Here is a 15,139-nt window from a genome sequence, read left to right on the forward strand (position 1 = left end):
CTAGGACAGAGTGGGATTTGAACCTCCAGCCATTTCAGTTATTGGACAATCCACTCTACCTCCTGAGCCACAGCCAGCCACCATTATGAAGAACAAAAAGAACCGCCCTCACAGACAGATTCATCTTCTCTCCTGCCATTAATACTAAGCAAACTAGAAAAGCACTTGGAGAGCGCAGACCTCCGCCAAGGCAGATCAGTGCCCCCCCGATCACCACCAAAAGTTAATCATTTGTTCCTTGTGCCAGTATCAACATTTCCTGAAATTTTCATCCAAATCCATCCATAACTTTTTGAGTTATCTTGCACACGGACAGACAGACAGACAGACAAACCAACACTGGCAAAAACATAACGTCCTTGGCGGAGGTAATGAATAGAACTACATGGCGTGTTTCAGCTTTTCTCCAAATAACACAGAGAAATACACCAGTAATGTTGGAGAAGAAGAATTTCACCAAATATGAAATTGATGTTGTTGTATCAGACCACCAACTAAAATTAAAAAGTGTTTTTCATTTTATTTAGTGGTCTAAGTAATAAAAGAAAAAATATAGTGTCATAGGTTCAATTAGTGCAATATGTTTAGGGTATTAAACATTGTGATGCCAGAGCACAGGATGCAGTCATGAAGAGCTGCATCCAACTGAAAAAATGTCAGCTTCATTTAACTTTGAACGGCTTCTTAGTGCTGATGTTTTTGATTTAATCTGGAATTGTATTGTAAATTTTCATTTTGTGTAATATTGACATGATTCACATTTCTCACCCCCATAAGGAGTTTAGGGAAAAAGTACATGCTGACTATTTCTAATTCTCAATGGAGTCCTTATGTCAGTCCTTACATCAAACTAATTTAGTTAGAAAGCCAGTGCAACTGTCAGAGAAACAGATTTTATCATCAATATTCCCAACCAACAAAGTCAAACCAAGTTTCAATGATTCCTGTAATCAAAGCAAAGGTGGCCCAATTCAGTGCTGTATGTAGGACTTCTTTGTTGACTAGGTAGTATTCTTTCTCTGTAGAAAACCATAAACTCCAATAAGATTCACTGATAAAAATATATTCAGGGAGAAGGGTCAGAAAATGTTTTGTGCAGTTACATCACTGTTCAGGTCAAATGAAAGTACAGCCTCTCAACACTGCCATCATGTGACCATTAGATATAGTAGTGGAAAAGATCAATGTACTCTTTATTTTGTATTTTGGCCTCTAGATGAGTGAACTGAATATAAATATCAGCAAAGTAGGTATAAATGTGTCTAAATGAAGTTATTACATTATATGGAGATATTAATAGTCGATAAAAGTGAATGAAAGGTAAACCATTAAAACTGAAAGAAATATCCACACTTTATATTAACACAAATTGTTTATTTAAAACAATTAAATGCCAGAAGAAGAGAAAGCATTTTAAATTCAACTTACTCAATCATTTATATCAAAACTGCATGTTCTCCACCACATTCAGTCCATCTTTCCTTTCAAGTCAAACCATTCATACTATAAATTCTAAAGTAATATGTAGGATATCACATATTTTCAGAAAAAAAAATGTGACTAGTTTATAGCTTATCAGGCATTGGGTAGCTGCTGCCATATAGTGCACTTAAAGACAGTTGTTTTTAGAGGGTAAATTCTTTCAATAGCATCTGTCAAATTTTAAGTTAAATTTTCATTTACAGTTTAAAACACCCTGTATTATGAAAGTAAGTAGTGTTCTGAATTTCATATTAAAAAACAGTGGTATTTCAGCTTGGCACCTTCAGTAGTGGAAATGCTTCTTGTGCTTATATGTGTTGTTTTTGTAAATTGTAAAAAATGTTACAGAAAAATGTAACACCTTGATCCCATCCAACCAGTACGACAATGTAAGCAAAATCAAAGATGGCACGAAGGAAAGATGGAGGTCAAGTTGATTAGATGAGGAAAAACTAACAAAAAAAATCAACAAATCACAGCCGAACTGACAGATTCCTGCATGTGACTGGCTGTTATCTACCAGTGAGCCTGATTATATGCACTTACTAACTTTTGTTGGTGATGTGTTAATGAACCCCCTGACCATGTGACCCTGGACAGTGATCACTCTGTGTTCCGGTTTTCCTTTTTGCTGCCTCCAAACAGAGCCCCTGCCAGAGCCACAATGCCAAGACCCACAGCCGCAGCCACACCTGCTATCATGACCGCCTCTCCTGCCTGACGTACCTGCAGAGACAAAAAAAAACAAAAAAAACCCCACACATTAGAGGAGGCCTAAATGAAAGTAGAAGTTCTATAGAGGAGAAGAAATACTGATTAAACTTATTTCAAGCTTTTGTACCCAACAACAAAACTAAACGTTTTAGTTCAGATGGTCAGATGCAGCTGAGTCTGTGCTCACCGGGAGCATCACCGCCTGGTACGGCAGCTGTACTGCCCAGGACGGGAAAGCTCTTCACAGAGTGTTCTGCTGTGCTGAACGTACCACCAGGACAGCACTGCCCACCCTGCAGGAGATCTTCACCAGACAGTGCACCACCAGAGCCAGAAAGATATTGAAGGACATTCACCACCCTGGCAATAAACTTTTCCAGTGGCTGCTGTCTGGCAAACGACTCCGTTCCTGCATGGCTGAAACCGAGAGGCTGAGGAAGAGCTTTTCCCCAGGCCATCAGGATGCTGAACTTTCAACCCCCAACATAACACTCAGCCCCCCACAAAACCATTCTCATTCTCACACACAGCTTTCCAAATTGCACATATTGCAACATACTACTGGCTGTTTACACTGTATGTATGCTTACATGTCCATATGTATATTTTAGATTATATTTAATGTATATTTTACATTTTATCTTATTGTTATGCACAGTTTGCACAGGGGTGCTTGTTGCAATTTCATTTCACCGTGAGTGCACCTGTACATCCACACATGACAAATAAAGATCTTGAGATGCCTCCTTCAAACATTCTGTTCCTGATCCACCTACAGTCTTTCTGCCTCTCCTTTAGCAGCCCCATCATGTTCATAATCAGGCATAGAGTAGTGCATAGATACAACAATGGAAAAGTTTTTGGACCCCCCCCCCATGCATTTGTAATGTATCGCATTAAGAATCACTCTTCAGTCACAGAACTTTAGCAAGTACTGTTCCATTCTCTAAACCCACATGCTCCCTTCTGCACATGCTCTGTTCTTTTAAGATCAAAACTGGATGTTTCAGTAAGATAATGAAACACATCCAGGGCATGACACGTTCAAACTGTCAAGAACTTAGTTTTGTCATTTTTTCTTGTTAACAAACCAAAAAAATATCATTTCCATTATTTCAAGATTTGAGATGGTGTAAAATTCTAAGGGTTTCCGAAAACGTTTTGCCACAACTGTAGTGTGTTCTGAATGTGCTGAAAAATGAACAATCTAATCTTGTTCATTTAATCTTTGCTAAACAAATTGTCTGCTCTACCTTATCTAACTTTATCCTGACCGCACCCTCTTTTTTCAGTCCTCTCCTTAAAAGTAAAGTGGATGCCTGAGCATGTTTCCACTGACCTGCCGTGACTCAGCCTTTCCATAGCGCAGCTCGTTGGCGAAGTGTTCACAATTCCCCCTGAAGACGCAGTAGGGCAGCTCCTGGCCCACCCGTGCCCTTGCCTCCCTCACAATGACACGAACACAGCGAGGTTTGTACTCTTTGTCCAGGCTGTTGTTGATTTTCCACTGGTTGGTTCCCACCACATCCCACAGCTCCTCTTCCTTCACAATGGCCTTCTCCGCTAAGACAGACATCATACTGCTGGCACCTGCACCTGGAACCTCAGCTGAGGATAGATGGATAACAAAACGGGCATATTCACATATGTTTTAAGTATTCTGGTATTTTTCATGTGGGTCTTATTCAGTATTTTGTTCTGGCAGTACTGATGTGTCACATGGGGAAACTCACATGGTGGTGCCAAGTGAACCACAAAGCCATCACCAACGTACACTGCCCAGTGCTGATATGAGCCACGGAAGATTTCTATCAAGTCTCCAGGATTGGGCTTTTCATCATACTTGGATTATAAGACAAAGAACAACATGTTTTAACTTGCAACAGTCTGTGTTTAGCAATAATGTGATGCACTTGACCTGACTGGCCTTGACATAACAGTGGTTAAATCAAGATAAGATCAGACATTTTTTATGTAATGAAAGAATACCTTGACAATACACTTTTGTTGCTGAGTTTATGAGGATATACAATAACTATGATAAAACATGACAAGACAAAAAAACATTTCCATTCTTTCATATTTCAAAATAGTGATGAATTTCTGTACCAGAGTTGGAGCCATGTCAGAGTCTGTTTTGTCTGTAGTCGTATAAACCAAATTGGTTTCACTTTCCAGTTGAAGCAGCACCTGTAGGAACATTTATGAGCAAACATTATATAATACTGAGAGGTGACTACTGACTTTAACTAATGTGTAGTTGTTCATGTTGTCTAATGAGAAATGTCAGTAAAGGGGGCATTTCAAACTTTCATTTTCCTCCTAGTAACAATGTAAATAAACATAACAGGACAGAAGTCAAATTGTTTTACTTTCACTTTTGCTTGTGCTGTTGTGAAAAACACATTGTCTTTTTTTTTTTTAAATTACAAAACACCACACCACTCTATGTGATTAAAAGCATTTTATTAATGCTATTACAACTATAAAAATGTGTAAATAAATATATGCACAAATCCAACAGTATTTTACAAGTATCTATAAATATTGTTGATAAATTATTAATTTCTACACAGTCATCATATGAAACCTATAGGCTACACGTGTACACTGATCAGCCAAAACATTCTAACCACTGACAGGAGAAGTGGTAGTAATGTTATTTCACTACAGTGGTAGCTTTCACTGGGTTTGATATATTAGACAGCAGCTGAACATTTAGTCCTCAAAGCTGATGTGTTGGAAGTAGAAAAATTATCAACATAAGGAACTGAGTGACTTTGACCAGAGCATCTCCACAACTGTAGGTGTTGTTGGGTGTTCCTGGTCTGCAGTGGTTAGTACTGACTAAAAATGGACTAAGGAAGTCACCCCACTCTCAGGACAATTGATTATCTGGGGGAGGTTCTGGACAAATAAATCTGATCCATGAAGGTCTCTCTCCTTCCAGGACTTCAAGGATCTGCTCTTGGTCCTGATACTACAGTACACCTTCATAGGACTGGTGGAGTCTAGACCTCAGGTCAGGGCTGTTTTTATGGATAAGGGGGGACCTACACAAGATTAGACACATGTTATGCTCTCATAGCATCTTATCTCTATTGGTCAAGATCTGGTTGTTGTTCTTTAGGCCACTTTTGGTAGGTACGAACCACTTTACATTGGGAATGAACAATAAGATCTGGAAATGTTCTGACCCATCACAGTTTCTCCTTTGTCAGTTGCTCAGATCCCTACTCTTACCCATTTCAACTTCTAGGTCTACATGTTCACTTGCTGCCTAATAAATCCCACCCACTTACAGATCCCATAGTAATGAGATAATCCATATTCCTATCTCTTTGTCTGTCAGTGGTCAGCATGTTACAGCTGGTCAGTGTCAGTGGTTGAGTGTGGAAGGTAACATTAGCATGTATGACAACAGAGCAGCAGGGGATGACTGCCAGTTACCAAAAACACTCCATTTCAGATCAATTTCATGTAATTATATAGCGTAACTTAGATTTGCACCAGCCTTGAAATCTTCAGAAATAGTTTGTATCGGCTAAGTAATAAATGTCTTATTTGGGTTTTACGAGCCACGTACACGGACATAAACGTCCACAGCTACAGAATTAGCTTGAACTATGTTTAGGTTACGTCACCCGAGACGCAGTAGCAGTTAAGCTAGCTGTACATAAGACTGTAAAACTGAAAAACACAGCTGACATTACAGACAAGGTTCAACAACCGTCCTCTTACCTTAAGCGCTTTAGCTCAACTTGTTTTTCTGTCGGAAACACCGACACCAAAGATCAGCTGTCAGTGATCAGCTGATGGTGAACCGGAGAATTTCACAATAAAACCCTTCATCCACAAATACACTTATTTATTTATTTATTTATTTATTTATTTATTTATTTATTTATTACCCCGCCTTCCGAAGGGGACGCAAGGGGTATTGTTTTTGGTTCGGTTTGTTTGTTTCTTTGTTTAACACAAAACTATTGGTTAAATTCATACCATATTTGGTTTATAGATTGCCAGTGACCCAGATATATTTTGGGAACAGTAGGTTAAAGTTCCAAATTTTTTAAATGAATGTTTAAAATGTTTTCCCCCCTATTTACTTATAATGGGTGAAATTTCAAACATCAAAGTGACCAAGAATTCTACATTTTGGGAAAAGTAGGTCAAAGCCCCCCCCCCAATTTACTTATAATGGGCGAAATTTCAAATGTCTGTAGGAGCAAAACTATTGGTTGAATTCATACCAAATTGGGTTTAAAGATTGCCAGTGACCTGCAATAGTTACATTCTGGGAAAAGTTGGTGTACTTCAAATTTTAATATCGTTGGCTTCCTGATAAAACCTGCTATGTGAGTTTTGGCAAATTTTACAGGAGAAAGAAAAAACTGTTTATGTAACAGGAAACTGTGAAATATGTCAAAAAGTATCTGTTCCTTTAATGTTGGTACTTATGATGGAAATGTTAACAAGTTTCACAGGACACTGAAATTTGAAGCTATAATAGGGGAGATAGCAGGTTTTTTTATTCCCACCAAAAAGTCACTTAGCTGGTTTTATCAGGAAGCTGACGAACTGAATTATATATCTATATATATCTATATATATATATCTCTTATTTAATATCTATATTATATTTAGTCTCTATAATATATATCTATATATATATATATATATATCTATATATAATATATATCTATATATATATTTTATTTTTTATTTTTTATTTATTTTTTTTTTCTTCTCCACTTTACATATAATGGGTGAAATTTCAAATGTCTCTAAAAACATCAATTTTGTTCAGTTTACTTCATACTTGCCACATTATAGAGGCATTGATATGCGACATCAGCACATGCATAGACATATGCCATCAGCTGGATCATGTCAAATAGTTTACAAACATGGACAGGGGCAGGGTTGTTGTGTCTGGCAACCACTTGTTTATTTATTTGTCCTTTTTAAGACCTAGAACTGTTTTTTGTAATCAACTTTCTTGGTCAAATTTTCTTTGCCAATTTTTCTTTCTTGGTGATTTATCACTATTTATTATCTACTTATTCTAAAATTATCCTCTGCATTTTTACATTTTTCAGCGAAATCTGATATTTTCCTATATTTAGTTTACTGCTCATGTAGATGTTCATAAAGCTCAGAGTAAATTTCATAGGTTATTATATCAGAATATATATACTATATATTATATTAGATATATATGTATTATATATATATATTATATATATACATATATACTACTACACACACACACACACACACACAAACACACACACCCACAGGGGGGGAAGCAAAATTTACAATGAACATTTAGTTGTTTTTTCTCAGCTGCACTACGTCAAATTGTTTTGAAACCAAACATATATGAGTCATAATCATACCTAACACTATCCATACCCCTTTCAGAAAATTTTGCCCATAATGAGTAATCAGGAAAGCAGACGTCAAAGAGTGTGTGATTTGCTGAATGCACTCGTCACACCAAAGGAGATTTCAAAATAGTTGGAGTGTCCCATAAAGACTGTTTATAATGTACAGAAGAGAATGACTATGAGCAAAACTATTACGAGAAAGTCTGGAGATACTATTAAAGAAGGAATGGGAGAAGTTGTCACCACGAAAATTCAGAACACTTGCGCAAGTTTTAGGAAGCGTGTGAGGCAGTTATTGAGAAAGAAGGAGGACACATAGAATAAAAACATTTTCTATTATGTACATTTTCTTGTGGCAAATAAATTCACGACTTTCAATAAACTAATTGGTCATACACACTGTCTTTCAATCCCTGCCTCAAAATATTGTAAATTTTGCTTCCCCACCCTGTATATTTATTTATTTATTTATTTATTTATACACACACACACACACACACACACACACACACACACACACACACACCACACACACAACACACACACACACACACACACCAATATTTTGGAGCAAAAAGTAGCTGATCATTAATAGAACCAGGTGTGGTGGGAAGAAAGAAATACCTAAGACATGCAAGATACTGGTCCTCGGGAGCCGGAGTTGCCTACTCTGAAGTCCAAGTACAGCAGACTAGCTCAATACCCCACTGCCACTAGGTGTCGCCATTGTCAGAAGCTGCTGAGTCACTTTACATTTTGAAAGCGGAGAAGAAGACGAATTTCCGGTTTCGGAGCGCCCTTTCGTAGTATTTTGTCCTGGCTTTTGACAGAAATTTTCAACACAAAGCTGTCATCATGCCCTCGTCGAGCACATGACCAAGAGGTGAATTTGATGTGACCGCTTTAATGTTAAAAGACCAAGCGATGTCTGCGGTTGTTTGACGGGAATCCGCTGAAAGCGATTGCAGAGCTCACACACTCACACACCGCAGGCTGCTCTGAGGTGAGTGAAGAGGAACACTGACAACACATTCACACAACAAAGTCAGATCAGTACACGGATACTCTTAACCTAAGTTATGTGATCCCATAGGAAATGCCTATAAGTGAACTCAGATGTATTTGTTAGTAATTAATTGCGCCATGCAGACGTTGAAACTTTATATTTTAAACAATGGATGTTGAAGTTTTATTGACCACTCGTTAAGTGAACAGATTTTTATTTATTTATTTATTTATTTATACATACAAATGATGTTTAAGGGGTGGAATATAAGGTTGAAAGGTTTCCCCCGCCCAAAATCTTTGGAGTACTCTGCTGTTTTAATCTGACCAACACCATGAAACACTTGATTGAGGGGTAGCGTGTAGGCTAATAAATAATTTATAGGATATATCCTATTTTGCAAATGTTTTAAACAGGTTCTAATATTTTTGGTAAAAATGAATGTATTGTAAAATGTATCTATGTTTACGTAAAATTAAAAATATGTTATATTTGTGACAGCAATGTTGTGATTTGAAGCAATGCTTGAATAAATGAAATGTTTTAACGAGTTAATTGATATTGAGTGCCATAAAATAACTTAGCATTAATTTGAGAACATAAAGTTTATGTACTTTTAATGTGCAAATGTCTAAACTGGTGAAAGCATTGGTCCTTTTTTGTCATTTGTTATATGCAGTTATTATAGTTTTCACTGTTGTTCAGACTAATCAAGGACTTAAATTGAAGATGTCACATTTTTTTAATGGCATTTTTACACGAAGTAGCTAATCAATGCAACAATCCTTGGATTAGAAATGATAAAGAGCATAGCAGCAAAACAAACATCTTATTGGTAAATAAATTTCTCTCATGCAGCTGTCTGTTACTCCTCTTCTGTTGTCCTCTAGTGCCCGGAGCTGTCCCAGGAGATCAAATCTTTCATCAATGGTGTAGATACTGTCAGGGTAGAAAACTCAGTGTACGGGAACATGCTCGCTGTGCTGTACGCCTGCTGCGTTCAGCTCCCGGCCTGTAGAGGTAGCAGTGCTGGAGCATCTGAGGGGCGTGTATGATGAACATGTCTCAGCTTTCCTGCACAACCTGGAGACAGAGGGAGATTGCCAGCTCTGGGGTCAGCACCACCTGGAGGACATCATACAGGTAAGACCTAATGCCATAGCTTAAAAATTAGTATGTGAAGGAAATACTGAAAGGTTAAAGATTAAAACAGTGGGCAGTTCTTCCTTAATCATCATACATTTTGGTTCAGTTGTTTTAACTTGAAAACTCAAATGATATGAGGTTTCCAATGCTAAATTGTGAGAGACATTTGATGAATTCAGGTTCATTGGTGCTCAGGAAAAGAAAAAGTGTGTGAATCGGTTCTCAGATGAATTATGATGCTAAATCAATATTTGTTCATTTAGAGGTCTGATGTTGGTTAAACCTTACAAATAAGAAAAAAAATATTGGTTTAATTCAGATAACAGTATCTATTAATGAAAGAAGAATGACTGATATTAAAGTAGCAATCTGAAAGATTTAGATTTTATTGTCTTTGGTGGCCCCTACTGGTGAAAAGTAATAATTACAGTAATTGCTTTGTTTCCAAGCGATTGGTCTTTGAACTACAATTCGGTTATGATATGGCATCATCATCAATCAGCTGACAAATGCACAAAACCAAAGTGATTGCAGTTATCCCCTTGAATTAGATCTTTGGTGAGCTGAGTCCATGCTTTCAGCACTTGAAGTGTTTGAATAGTCCACTGTAAGTCCAGCATTCATATTTTTTTAGTGTATGAAGTGGCATATCCAACAGAATTTGATACGGCATTGATTCATGCTGTTCTTGAGCCTGTGGACAACAATGATGTGTGTTCCAACCCACTAAAGTCTAATTTCACCAGCCACTGACACATAAAAATGTAGTAGAAACAGAAATTGCAATAGAATCTTCATCTCTTTCCACGCAGTTTCATTTGACCTAAAGGGAGAGTTTTACCTTTTTCTGTCATTTATTGTGAGGCAGAAGTATTGCACTGAAAAATTATTCAAATAATAGTTGAAATTGCAAACAACCAAGAGCCACAAAATACCATCATAAATAGAGTATCGTGGTGCTACAAAGATGTCTCAGCTTACAAATCATATTCTCCAAATATACGGGAATGGTCATGCTGAGATTAGATCACAGAAATATTTGTATACTTTTGTGAGTCATTTCAGTAGAAATTAAATGGCAAACTATTAAAATTACTGCTCAAATGTAAATGTAAGCATATTGTGACTTTTTGTTCATTGTTAGCTCTTAAGGTTTAGTAAATCTTCTGTTTCTGTTTGTCTGCAGGAGGTTCATGGTGTGCTTTCTGAGTTCATCTGCCTCAACCCACGGGCCTGGGGCCCCGTTGGTGTCAGCCTGGGCAGTAGACTTACTTGGGCCAGCTGAGCAGCAAGCATGCTGGGCGCAGAGTAGCCCCTCACTCCTCAAGTCTGAATGAGTTACTCCAGCTCTGATGTTCCTGTGCAGCCACGCGGTCCCTCATGGACGGCCTACTCCCAGTGCTTGGCTGCCCATGCTGGCCTGGTGTCCTGATGCCTGTGTGGATGCCTTGTTGGACACCTCAGTTCAACACTCTCCCCATTTTGATTGGGTGGTGGCTCACATTGGCTCTGCCTTCCCAGGGACAATTATCAGCAGAGTCTTGGCCTGTGGACTCAAAGATTTCTGCTCTCATGGTGCCCAAGACCAAGGGCTGGTGGTGATGGGAGTAGATATAGGCAGCAGAGTGCCTAAGATTGGCTCTGTGGTGGGAATTCTTGGTCACCTTGCAGCACACCATTCAGATAGTATTCGGAAAGAACTGCTGAGAATGTTCCAGGAAAGTCTGACCCCATCAAGTCCTCTGTCTCCAACATCATCGTCCACCTCCTGGGAGACGTCCCCTCAGCTCCGCAGAGCTGCAGTACCATTTCTTCTCCAACTGGCTGCCATGTCTCCTAACCTCTTTGGCGCTGTATCTGCAGAGCTGGTGGAGCTTCTTCGTCCACCGGTCCTGCTCCAGCTCCAGGGCATACTGCAGGGTCTTCCCAGGGAGGAACTGGATAACATGCTGGGGCTAGCTGTCCATCTTATTAGTCAGAGCCCAACAGGTGGGGCCCGGATCCTTCGCTTTCTGGCAGATACAGCAACGCCAGCCTCTGTTATCATCTCTGGCCCGACACCCTCCCCACATGAAGGAGTTAGAGAGGGATGTGACCGCCTGCTTCAGATGCTGCTTCTCCATCTCCATAAACTGGTCTTCAACCGCTCAGATGGAGCAGAAGGCAACCCCACCACTCAGCTTCCTCCCAGGCCCAAAGGGTCATCCCCTTCTTAGAGGAGCTTCAGATCTCATGTAGGGGAGCTTTGTGCTGAGACGCTGCGACTGGAGAGAAAGCGTCATCTCTGGCTGCACCAGTTGCTGTGCTTGCTATCGGTGTATGGGGGCCCCAGTGTGGCTACAGAGGCCCTGTGCCAGCTTCTTACCCAGGCCCCGAAACCCAGAGGAGCTGGCTTTTAGCGTGGCAGCTCCATACTACGCTCTCCTCTTGCATGTAGGTCTCATTCCCAGCTGCAGTAGCCCGCTCTGTAGCCCAGATCCATACGCATTACCCTGGGCCCCCGGCAGCTGAGGCAGCTGCTGCTCAACCTGGCTGCAAGCAATTCAGAGCCAGGATGAGGAGAGAAAAGGAAGCAGCAGGACCCCCAGTCTCCTCCATGGCAAGTCCAGGTGGGCTCTGGCAGTCTCAGGGACACCTCCATGATTTTGGCCCCTCCTTCTCCATGGTGACCCGGCTGTATCTCATGCAGCCGTGCGCCTCTTGTCCTGTAGCCCCCTCCCTCGCACCTCATCACCAGCCCACTTGCTCCTGCTGTCACGTGCTTGCTGTCACTCATTTCTTTTTGGCACTGCGCAGGCGAGGAGAAGGAGGGAAAGTAGGGAGGGACATGCGGACAGGCGAGTGAGGCGGTGAATTGTTCAGTCCTGCTTCTGTCCCGTTCGCAGCCTACTCTCCCCTTACTCTCAAGGCAGTACTTCAGCAGCTGGTATGAGGGCGCTTTACATAAAGGCAATGCTGACCTGTTTGGAGGGCAGATTGCAGACATGTCCGGTGCTCCTGTGGTTTCCCCATCTGTGTCCCCTGACCTCGGAGCCTCACTGCTGGACATCAACTGTCGGTTTGGTACCACAGTCAATTTTTCTGGGAGTGTATGGTCCGTGTTTCATGCTGGGGTTATCGGCAAGGGGCTAAAGGTTCGCACTTCCATCTCATTGCCTGACCCATCTGGAGTCATACAGGTAAGTGATACATTATTAAGTTACCACAGGATCAGTTAACATGTGAATTCAGACTGTTACAGTCAAAGATAACTTCCTATTGTGGTAACCATGTTTTCAGATTTACAAAGCCCATCTTCAGCAGTCCTTTTCTGTCAGTTGTCTCGTGCATTTTCACACAAAAATGCTAAATGTAGTTTGAATATAGAACTGTATGTGTATTTATTTCACAAATGTGTAAAGTTACATTTTACAGCTTGAAATCTAAAAGAAAAATTGGAGTAATATTATTAGAAATGGTGCTATTATTTCACCCTCAAAGTCAGTCATTCCAGTTCAGAGAGCCAATCATTAACCAGAGCCACATTACACCAATGAAAAGGCCACAGCCATTTGATAAAAGCACAGTTGAATTTGCATGGTTGTGGTTTGACTGCACTGGAAAAGTCTTGAAATGCCAACATCTCATCATCATGGCCTTTTTCTGTAGAACATCCAGACTCTGGTGACTGTTGTCGTCCAGTGCTGCAGCTCGTCTGGTCTCAATGGTTCTATCAACGGCTCCCCGGCCTCCATCTGACCCTGACGAGCCACCACCCATCAATGCAGAAGCTGCTAAAGTGGTTTGCAGTCACACTAGTGGAAAATGTTTGTCCAGATGTGGGCCAACAGTGAGCTGTCCTTGCCCCCAGAAGAGCATGCCCGCACCACAGTAGAGCGGACATTCACATACGGACGTTGCTTTGAGGCCCATCCTGTTCTCTTCCCTCTGCTTCAGGTGGTGGCAGCTGGACGCCCAGCTCTCTGCTACTGCTCTGCTGTGCTCAGAGGTCTCCTGGCCATCTGCTAGCACACTGGGAGGCATCCCGTGAAGTTTCATCCACAGACTCCCCGTGGCACCTTCAGGCTTCCTGCCTCTTGGTATCCTGCATGGGAGAGGGTCAGCTCCTTCCTCCTGTTCTGGCTAATGTCCATGAAGCCTTCCCCTCCCTCACACCTTTTTGAAGTGAGGCTGCTTCTCCTTGCTGTGTGGGGAGTATGTGAGGGGCAACGGGCCCATGCCCCAGAAGTTTGTCTTCAGCTCTGAAAAAGGTGGTCTCTTTTGCAGGGATTTCTCACGGGATGGTGATGTGGCAAGATATGTGGCACCAATTCACAGCGTCCTACATAAAAACATTGATCGATTGGGACACTTGTGCTGGCGGTTCCAGCTTTGAGATAAATGAACTGTGAAGAGCAGTTAACAGTGAATAAAGACTGAACATAAAATTTAAGCAATACTGTGTTTGCCTCAGAATTGGAATGCCAATAGTTGGCATCTCTGGTACTTTAATGGTATATGAGTATAGTGATGTTCATCTTTACCTTAAAATATTTTTAGTATTGATACTTTTCTATGTAGTTCAGATAAAAGCTAAATTGACAAAGAAATAATTCATAAATTTGTCCCATTCATATTATAGCCTTAATATGCTGTCTGGTTAGAAAAACAACTTAGATTTATAAGTTCGAGATTGTTGTCATATTTCACATTGTTCACATGTTGTCAAAGTGTTGCTACAAACATGCCTGCATCAGTTCTATAAGCAAACTGTTTCTACTACTAAAAAATAATGCTTTTTGTTCTGAGACTTGTTTTACAGGACATCCGGTAATTACTTAAATGAGTCACTGTATATTAGAGGAACAGTCTATACTCCTGTAACTGCATATTGTTTAATCCAGTGATTTACAGAGGTTTGTTTGTGACCCCCTAAATACAAAGCATATTTTGCTACAACATTATAGAGGATATGTCACCAGTTGTGGACATTACAGTGGAAAAAAATGGAGTATCTTACTCTTTACATTATTTAATTTGAAACTTTAAAGAGGTTAATAATGTAAAATGACTATTCAACATTGAAAAAGCAAAAACCTTAAAACTTGAGTTTACAATAATTTTCATTAACTTGCAATTAAACATAGTAGAGGTTAGGGAGTAATGGACACTCTTATGTCTTGTAGCACAGTTTATTAACACTAGCCCTTGTCATGTCAAAATAAAACCGGTATCAAACTAAAACACCAACATGCTGATAGATCACAGAAATGACTTCACAGTTGAATCTGTCTTGTGTTTGTGTATGGTTTTGACATCATTTCCCTGTGTTCCAACAAAACAGGAACACCAGACTCCCTGATGTATTATCTTGTATTTCACAAGTCGGTTTCTATGCTGGAAAAAAAACTTCCTCTCT

At 40.1% G+C, this 15,139-nt stretch overlaps 2 protein-coding genes across 2 annotated transcripts; one reads left to right on the forward strand and one right to left on the reverse strand.

Annotated features, from left to right (window-relative positions):
- Positions 1–1,358: 1,358 nt before the first annotated feature.
- LOC115427416 (phospholipase A and acyltransferase 3-like) lies at positions 1,359–6,052 on the reverse strand. Its single transcript, XM_030145963.1, has 5 exons — positions 5,938–6,052; positions 4,306–4,386; positions 3,930–4,038; positions 3,536–3,804; positions 1,359–2,208 (listed from the first exon to the last, which is right to left on the reverse strand). The coding sequence occupies exons 2-5, from the start codon at positions 4,318–4,320 to the stop codon at positions 2,086–2,088; spliced, it is 516 nt and encodes a 171-aa protein (XP_030001823.1). The 5' UTR covers positions 4,321–4,386; positions 5,938–6,052; the 3' UTR covers positions 1,359–2,085.
- Positions 5,557–14,533, forward strand: ints5 (integrator complex subunit 5). The gene is given in 27 exon segments (XM_030145048.1): positions 5,557–5,568; positions 8,506–8,592; positions 9,486–9,534; positions 9,537–9,607; positions 9,610–9,738; positions 10,928–10,978; positions 10,980–11,012; positions 11,014–11,127; positions 11,129–11,152; positions 11,154–11,901; positions 11,904–11,965; positions 11,967–12,113; positions 12,115–12,135; positions 12,137–12,229; positions 12,231–12,278; positions 12,280–12,504; positions 12,506–12,568; positions 12,570–12,615; positions 12,618–12,670; positions 12,672–12,920; positions 13,390–13,452; positions 13,454–13,525; positions 13,527–13,562; positions 13,564–13,738; positions 13,741–13,898; positions 13,900–13,932; positions 13,934–14,533. Coding segments are annotated over 27 exon segments (3,045 nt in total). The 3' UTR covers positions 14,117–14,533.
- Positions 14,534–15,139: the final 606 nt, after the last annotated feature.

Source organism: Sphaeramia orbicularis, chromosome 10 (genome assembly GCF_902148855.1).
Source record: "Sphaeramia orbicularis chromosome 10, fSphaOr1.1, whole genome shotgun sequence".
Lineage (NCBI taxonomy): Eukaryota > Metazoa > Chordata > Actinopteri > Kurtiformes > Apogonidae > Sphaeramia > Sphaeramia orbicularis.

Bases quoted from the DNA above. Each gene is read 5' to 3' on its own strand.
- LOC115427416 (XM_030145963.1), bottom strand. The intron at 3,805-3,929 runs GTGAGTTTCCCC...ATCTATCCTCAG, and splicing joins GGTTCACTTGGCACCACCAT to CTGAGGTTCCAGGTGCAGGT. The intron at 2,209-3,535 runs GTCAGTGGAAAC...TTGTCTCTGCAG, and splicing joins GAAAGGCTGAGTCACGGCAG to GTACGTCAGGCAGGAGAGGC.